Raw genomic sequence first — 9468 nt, forward strand, 5'->3', positions numbered from 1 at the left:
TTGTAAAGTTTATTAGTATTTATGAAACATATTACTAACGATGTATAGCAAACTGGATAAGGTTGGGTGTCTCATCCTAGTAACACTCCTAATATCTATTTTTAAATTTTTTAATGTTATTTTGTAAAGTTTATTATTATTTATGAAACATATTATTAACGGATGTATAGCAAACTGGATAAGGTTGGGTGTCTTATCCTAGTAACACTCCTAATATCTATTTTTAAATTTTTTAATGTTATTTTGTAAAGTTTATTAGTATTTATGAAACATATTACTAACGATGTATAGCAAACTGGATAAGGTTGGGTGTCTCATCCTAGTAACACTCCTAATATCTATTTTTAAATTTTTTAATGTTATTTTGTAAAGTTTATTATTATTTATGAAACATATTATTAACCGATGTATAGCAAACTGGATAAGGTTGGGTGTCTTATCCTAGTAACACTCTTAATATCTATTTTTAAATTTTTTAATGTTATTTTGTAAAGTTTATTAGTATTTATGAAACATATTACTAACGATGTATAGCAAACTGGATAAGGTTGGGTGTCTCATCCTAGTAACATTGCTAATATCTATTTTTAAATTTTTTAATGTTATTTTGTAAAGTTTATTAGTATTTATGAAACATAGTACTAACGAATCTACAGCAAAATGGATAAGGTTTGGTGTCTTATCCTAGTAACACTGCTAATATCTATTTTTAAATTTTTTAATGTTATTTTGTAAAGTTTATTAGTATTTATGAAACATAGTACTAACGAATCTACAGCAAAATGGATAAGGTTTGGTGTCTTATCCTAGTAACACTGCTAATATCTATTTTTAAATTTTTTAATGTTATTTTGTAAAGTTTATTAGTATTTATGAAACATAGTACTAACGAATCTACAGCAAAATGGATAAGGTTTGGTGTCTTATCCTAGTAACATTGCTAATATCTATTTTTAAATTTTTTAATGTTATTTTGTAAAGTTTATTAGTATTTATGAAACATAGTACTAACGAATCTACAGCAAAATGGATAAGGTTTGGTGTCTTATCCTAGTAACATTGCTAATATCTATTTTTAAATTTTTTAATGTTATTTTGTAAAGTTTATTAGTATTTATGAAATATAGTACTAACGAATCTACAGCAAAATGGATAAGGTTTGGTGTCTTATCCTAGTAACGCTGCTAATTTCATTGTTACAAATAATTTAATCCAAATCATCCTGTGAAGATATGCCAGTTGGGGTATCTTATATAATGAGTTTGTATAAGACTATATCACAAAATATATAATATCTTTTATAATTATTTCACATGAGGATCATATGCGACTCAATCTTTGACCATGAGTAAGTTAGGTACTATTGTATGTGAAGGCTTGTGAATGGTTTTTGTAGCTAATTCAATATGTCTACCATTTTAGGGATTTGACGGTTGGGAACGTAATTTCATTAGATGAAATTATCTGATTTCCATATAGGGTAAGTAGATGAGTTGTTTTCTAAGTGCTATTTTGAGACTTTAATAATGAGACCCACCGTCTAACTTAGTTTATGATTACACTATAAACAAATTATTCATTAGAGAGTCAGTAATACGTAAGGGGACGGAATATATAGTTATAAGGGTAAAACAAACTTTTGATCCAGCTATAATTACAAACGACTCGTGAAAGATCGTTTGCTTATAATGATCATATCAATAGATACAATTTGTCTCGTAGTATATAAAAGTGCAACCATAAATTGTAAGTCCATAAGGTCTCGTGTTTGCTCGTAATAATATTAAAATATTCAATTTAATTGAAATTTTGTTTGAAATGTTCACTGGAGCGGTTGTTTATATGTATTTCAATTTTGTTATTTTGTTGACGTAAAAAAATGAGCATGTGTGAACATTAAGCCGATAACAACGTTTTTTTTAATTATTAATAATTATTATTAAGACATGCATGTAGGAGCGGAAAAGATAGGTTGTTACCATAAATGTTATGAAAAGTGTCAGCGATCAATTATGAATGATTAAATAACTTTATTATAACATAATATTAAAGCTATAAATTTTATAGCTTTCAAAGATACTATTATAAGTTAAAAATAAAATGGTATTATAACTATTAAAAAAACGCTATAAAAATGTATATACTTTTAATAAAGTGTATAATCTAATATATATATATAATCTATTAAAAAAAACGCTATTTAAGCATCAAGCTATTAGACCTATGATAATCTTAGTCGATCGGATTGCTAAAATTCTCAAATGAAATTGATTTCATTCCGAATAATTGCAATTTTAGGAATTTAATTCGACAATTTATTGAAAAATAAAATATTTAGATTTAAAATATAAAAAAACATAAAATAAGATCTAGATTATCTTGTTTGAGATTCACGTCACTCCACAAACAAGATAGATCATGTCAAGCTTAATGATTCTAAGTATGCAATTTAAACCATATCGAATTACAATTAGCACGTGTCTAAAAGAAGACATAAGTACCCTACTTTATAAAAACAAAATTCTGACCTTCTTCCAGACATTTTAAGAGTTGTAATATTCATATTTTACGACCGTAATTAGTCGCTATATACATGTAACCTACAGTAAATAAAAAGTCTTAAAATACATTAATAAAACACCATAACTCTATAGTTCGCCCAAAACTTATAACCATCTAATAAAGTCTAATTTTGATGTGACATGGTAATTTAAATTTATTTTGTGGTAATTTGAATTTAATTTTCACTTATTTGTCCGATTGAGGTGATGAGGATAAATTTCTTCCTACTTCCTCCGTCATCCCCACTCCATTTGAAGCTAGTAGAGATGTATCGGGGCCTGTGGAGACGACTGGAGAGGGAATTCCTGATATGTGATAATCACTACAAGGGGAGTAAGATTCAGATTACCTTGTTGATCGAATATCTCAAGACAAGAATATTGTTAGAGATTCGAATCACTCTACAAGCAAGATCGATCATGTCTAGCTTGAATGATTCTTGTTGATCAAATATCTAAGACAAAAACACTTGATTGAGATTCGAATCATTCCACAAGCAAAATCGATCATGTCGAGCTTAAATGATTTTACATGCAACCTAAACTAGATAGATTAGCAAAGAAACTGCTAAAAATGAGCACAAATGCTTCTTTTACTATATTTTTCAAATCTTCCTACAAATACAACATACATGGCTTTATATATCTCAAAATGAAACTACTAAGGCATTGAAAGAGCTGTAACATTCGTACTTAATGGAACCTAAAGTAAATTAAAAGTCTTAAAATACATTAATGAAATACAATAAATCTAAATTGTAATCCACCCAAAATTTATAACATGAAATTTCATTCTTCAATGTGGCATGAATTGAAATATCTTTTGATAATTTCAACAATATTTTCTTCACATTTTCATTGGAGCATATTGTATGATTGATGTCTCTTGGTTCATATCAATTAAGGTCCGAGGAGATTCTCGTTTAGACAGAGAATGAGAAAGGGTAGGGAACATTTTCTATCCACCACCAGTTTAATATAAATATATTGTCAACACATATTAATATATATTAAAAAAATAAGTTCTTTAATTTTGAAACTCTAATTATAATATTTAATTATCGTAGATAAACTACCAAATAATATTAAAATTTGATTTTTTTTTTTTAAAAAAAAAATATATATATATATATATATATTATTTTTTTTATGAAATATTTTATTAAGATTTTTTTACAATTTTTTATAAATATTATATTAAAAAGTGAAAACTTATTATTACTGGATATCTGTAATTAAGATTACAACACTTTTAATAAATTTAAGATATAATTTGATAAAAATTGATTCATTACATAATTTAGAGTTTTCAAAATTAAAATGAAAAGAAATTAAAGACGAAGGAAACCCTCGTATACATCTCAATCTTTCATCCTTCGCCGTTTACCCTCCCCCATTACAGTCGACGGTCGACGCGAAACCTCCGCTACGACCTCCAGCGTGTGGCGACCCACGAAGCCTTCGGGCGACTTGCTACCTACGCGCAGTAGCGGTGGACTCGAGCAGCTTTTCTCCGGCGTCACCCATCCTCAGACGCGTGTGTTCTGTTCTGCAATCAAGGCATCGCGGCACGGTGTTGGTTACCCACGAGCAGTGGCGAGTACGGCCACGAGCAAGGGCGCCTAGCCTAGANTTTTTTTTTTTTTTTTTTTTTTTTTTTTTTTTTTTTTCTTCAGCCTCTAAACCGTGTCGTTGGTGAGATCGCGCCGCTGCTGCTCATTCTCCAGATCCCCAAGGTTTTGTTTTATTTTAATTTCTGTTTGTGTTGTTGCTTTATTCTCTTCACACATGGAGTAGAAAATTAAGACAATTTGGAAGCCCCTGGTTGGAAGATATACCTGCTTACACTCGATTAAGTTTTAGAGACAAATAAATCAATTGGTTGAGGCACTAAATTGAAGTAATCATGAAAGTTGGGACCAAAATAGGATGGAAACGAGTCCTGTTCGTATCCATATTTTAAAAAAGAAGCCGTTGAGAATTTAGGATTGAGCCTTTTAGGGGTAATTGCAGTGGTAACAGTTTTGTGTTTCGTTGAATAGCCAAGATGGTATGCTTGGAAATTTTCTCACTCCCTCTATTATTGACCACAAATTTGAACGTACATTTGGATTCTGTTTCTTGGATTTGCTCTTTGTATTTGAAAATTGGATGATCCACTTTTCTGTTGTTGTTGCTATAACTTTTTTTTCTTTAATTTTTTTTACAGGGAAGAAGGCACCTTCTCTGTAGGAGACATAATGTCTTCATCCAAAGATGCGGATCCAACCCTGGGCTACCTCACTCGAAAGGATGCAGAGGTGAAGTTGCCGCGACCCACTAGGGTGAAGAACAAGACTCCTGCTCCAATTCAGATAACTGCAGAGCAGATACTTCGCGAGGCTCGGGAACGGCAGGAGGCAGAAATTAGACCACCCAAGCAGAAAATTACAGATCCGACTGAACTAGCTGATTATCGTCTTCGCAAGCGGAAGGAGTTTGAAGACCTTATACGCCGTGTCAGGTGGAACGTTAGTGTTTGGATCAAGTATGCTCAGTGGGAAGAGTCTCAGAAGGACTTCAATCGGGCTCGTTCGGTTTGGGAGCGTGCCCTTGAGGTCGATTATCGAAACCATACCCTTTGGCTCAAGTATGCAGAGGTTGAGATGAAGAATAAATTTATCAATCATGCAAGGAATGTCTGGGATCGAGCAGTTACCCTCTTGCCTAGAGTGGACCAACTATGGTACAAGTACATTCATATGGAGGAAATGTTGGGTAATGTTGCTGGTGCAAGGCAGGTTTTTGAGAGATGGATGGGCTGGATGCCGGACCAGCAAGGTTGGCTCTCATACATCAAGTTTGAGTTGAGGTACAATGAGGTTGAACGTGCCCGAGGCATATTTGAGCGCTTTGTTCAGTGCCACCCCAAAGTTGGGGCATGGATACGATTTGCCAAATTCGAGATGAAAAATGGGGAAATTGGAAAAGCAAGAAATGTTTATGAGAGAGCCGTTGAGAAATTAGCTGATGATGAAGAGGCAGAGCAATTGTTTGTTGCTTTTGCTGAATTTGAGGAGAGGTGTAAGGAAACGGAACGGGCACGATGTATATATAAATTTTCCCTAGATCATATCCCCAAAGGTAGGGCTGAGGATCTCTACAGGAAGTTTGTGGCATTTGAGAAGCAATACGGGGATAAGGAAGGAATAGAAGATGCTATAGTGGGGAAGAGGAGGTTTCAATATGAAGAGGAAGTGAGGAAGAACCCCCTAAATTATGATTCTTGGTTTGATTATATAAGATTGGAGGAGACTGCAGGGAACAAGGAGAGGATCAGGGAAGTGTATGAAAGAGCAATATCCAATGTTCCTCCAGCTGAAGAGAAACGGTACTGGCAGCGTTATATTTATTTATGGTAAGGACGTCATGAAAGGCATTCTATGTTTATCTTCTCCAATTTGGTTTTGAGCACACATATTTTACAAATATTTGCTAACTGTTTGTTTCTATCCAATTTAGGATCAATTATGCACTATATGAAGAACTGGATGCTGCAGATGTCGAGCGTACCCGTGATGTGTATAGGTATGTCGAATTTTTGTGGCGTCAATTTATGAAAATTCTAAGATGATGTTTATTTACGAAGTGGAACACTCGTTGAGAATGAAGGAAAGAGAATCTCTAAGTTGATGTTATCATCTATAGTTGTTTCCTGGTACCGTAGGATATCTGAAACTGTAATATATTGCTATAACTATTTGATTATAATAAATTGCTATAACTTGTAATTGATTTTAAATTTTATTCATTTCATCTAAGCCTGTATGATTGCGTTTGTCTTTTAAAGTCTTTGACTAGTAATATCTGCATATGGAATATCAATTTAAAATCTCTGTTATTTTTCAACTTTTGCTTGTAATAGCAGTTCGAATCCACCCATGTTCACGGTAATTCTTGATGACTTGTATTAAGGCGGGAAATTTTTAAAACGATAAAGTTTCCTTTTGCTGTCTATGATCTAAGATTCACATTCCTGTCCAAGATATGCTGAATCTTATCATTTTCAAAACGATAAAATTTCCTTTTGCTTTATGTTATTCCTTGCAATGTTCTAAGCATTTGAACGTACATTGTGTTACTCGTCAAAAAGTTCAATGTGCAATATACAGAAAAGTTATTTCATTCAGTATTAATTTTGGCAGGGAGTGTCTAAATTTGATTCCTCATGCGAAGTTTTCATTTGCAAAGATATGGCTATTGGCTGCACAGTTTGAAATACGACAGTTGAACCTTAATGGTGCCCGACAAATACTAGGGAATGCAATTGGGAGGGCTCCTAAAGATAAGGTAATGTGTAGATTTATTTTCTCTTTTATTTTTCTGAAATATTATCTCATTTGTTGGAAGGTTCATTTTATTACTTTATTTTATAACAGATATTCAAAAAGTATATAGAGATAGAGCTGCAGCTGGGAAATATAGATAGATGCCGTAAACTATATGAGAAGTATTTGGTGTGGTCACCTGAAAATTGTTATGCATGGAGCAAGTATGCAGAATTGGAGAGATCTCTGTGTGAAACTGAGCGTGCCAGGTCTATATTTGAGCTCGCTATTGCACAGCCTGCACTGGATATGCCAGAGTTATTGTGGAAGGTACTTCAGCAATTATTCCTTTAGGTTGTCGAGTGCTTTCACTCGTCTAGAATATCAGACTTCTTGGATCTATTTTGCCTCTTCATTCAGCAGTTTTGACTCTTTATCTTTCTTGCATAGTTTATTCAGCTTAGTTTTGTTGGTTCTACTAATATTTCTCTCTTCACAAGGTTATGTGCAAATAGAATCAATTTGTGCAGATCGATCGTGTAGTAACTTGGGGCAATTGAAAATTTGCAATTCTCTTCTGTTTGTATTATGAGGGACCCTATTTTACCTGCCAACTAGACTTAAAAAAGGATTTTAACAAATTCAACTTTCAGGATGGGCGCATGAACTACCTTATGGTATATGGACTTGAACATATTAAACACTATAATCCTAGAAATGTAATGAGTATATGCCTGTGAAACAGTGTCCTGATGTGTGAAGAGCTGTTAAGTTAGATTAGAAATATTACAAGGATATGATAAAAATTTATTCCTTACCTCGACGGTTTTTTCCATGTTGAACTTTGAGAGTCTGGTGTATGTACTTTTAGGTTTGCTGTAGAATTTAGCTTACCTGAAAAGATGTAAGCTGATGGCCTGGATGCCTATGAATGTGGACGTCAAATTGTTCTTATCTGCATGTTTTCCCTCTATTTTACATCTTCCTAACAAAAAATATTTGTTTATTGACTTGATTGTTAAAGGTTGAAATGAGTCTTATTTTATTGTTTGATGTAGGCCTACATTGATTTTGAGATATCCGAGCATGAATTTGAAAGAACGAGAGAGCTGTATGAGAGACTTCTAGACAGAACAAAACACTTGAAAGTGTGGATCAGTTATGCTAAGTATGAGGCATCAGCAATGGAGGATGACAGCCAGCTTTCGGAATTACCAGAAGACAAAGTGCAGGAATATCTTCGTGCACGGAAGCAACAATGTATTCAACAGGCTAGAAGTAAGGAAACCCTTCTCTATCGTATTTTTTCAAGATCACTAGTTTTGGTATGTCATCACTCAATCATAATAGAAGTCTAACATAGTTTCATGCTTCAGGGGTCTTCGAAAAAGCTATTACTTACTACAGAAATTCCGCGCCAGAGTTAAAAGAGGAGAGAGCTATGCTCCTTGAGGAATGGTTGAATATGGAGACGAGTTTCGGTGAACTTGGTGATGTCAGCTTAGTGCAATCCAAGCTTCCAAAGAAGCTTAAGAAGAGGCGTCAAATTGCTAGTGAGGACGGTCCGGCCGGGTATGTGACTAAATATTTATGTCATGGATCAATTGTTATCCAGTTGACTTGTTGTCAAATTAGATTCTTTATACTGTTTAAATTTGAGGGTGTAGAACTGTTTTTACCATTTCTGTTATCTCCTGCAATACACTGAACGGTTGGAAAAACGAAAAAGATTAAAATTGCTTCATCTCATTCTTTATTCATCCGTCCATCTAAAAGAAATTTGCTGCCCGTGCACGGTGCGGTAGTGTTACTATAGCAAATTTACTATGCATTTGAGATGGCCTTTTGTTAATTCCTTTTGAGATATTTTTGTTTGCTCATGTTAAATTCTTTTCTTTGGCAGTTTCGAGGAATACATAGATTACTTGTTCCCTGAAGAAACTCAAACTACAAATCTCAAGATCCTCGAAGCTGCATACCGTTGGAAGAAGCAGAAAGTTGACGATAATTAATTCGGCCCTTCTTTCTCTCACTCCCACCGTTCGTGCTAGCATACTTGCAAAGGGAATGTTCGGATTTTGCTGCAGAAACTGGTAACTGCCCCTGATACTCCTCGTAGGATGGAGTCGCCCAATGTGACTGGTAATTGTATATCGTATGCACTGGATTTATAAAGGAAAATGTTAGTCATTGGTGTACATACAGATTGTTAGTCTTGTCAACGATTTGTCAACGGTAGCTTTAGATTACTTGATATCCCTGTAGGAGGCAGGGATGGAAAGACCTGTAGGTTATGTTCCTTGGATTCATCTTTGTGTTTTAAAACATAATGGATAAAATGGATTCGTTGAGTACATCTTTGGTGGGCTCATGTTTGAAAAGCAAATTCAGATTTTCTAAATCAGAAAGGCCAATTTTTAGAATAGACATGTCAAGCTGTTTCAATTTCGTCAGATTCTAAATCTGGAAGCGAAGAACACGGGATTCACGTCAATGACCGACCGAGGTTTGAGATTTCTCTGCTTTCATTTTTTTTCCAACCAACATGACAGACTACGTTAAGGTAATTTCACTTTATGTACTTCTCTCTAATCTGCAAT

General features: G+C 33.8%; 1 protein-coding gene across 1 annotated transcript; it reads left to right on the forward strand.

Moving 5' to 3' along the window:
* Positions 1-4209: 4209 nt before the first annotated feature.
* Positions 4210-9254, forward strand: LOC111782993 (crooked neck-like protein 1). Its single transcript, XM_023663856.1, has 8 exons — positions 4210-4297; positions 4771-5958; positions 6063-6128; positions 6746-6890; positions 6980-7198; positions 7927-8146; positions 8245-8440; positions 8772-9254. Exons 2-8 carry the CDS (start codon positions 4802-4804, stop codon positions 8878-8880), a joined length of 2112 nt encoding a protein of 703 aa, XP_023519624.1. The 5' UTR covers positions 4210-4297; positions 4771-4801; the 3' UTR covers positions 8881-9254.
* The last annotated feature ends 214 nt before the right edge of the window (positions 9255-9468 follow it).

The sequence above is a fragment of the Cucurbita pepo genome, chromosome LG20 (assembly GCF_002806865.2).
Source record: "Cucurbita pepo subsp. pepo cultivar mu-cu-16 chromosome LG20, ASM280686v2, whole genome shotgun sequence".
NCBI lineage: Eukaryota > Viridiplantae > Streptophyta > Magnoliopsida > Cucurbitales > Cucurbitaceae > Cucurbita > Cucurbita pepo.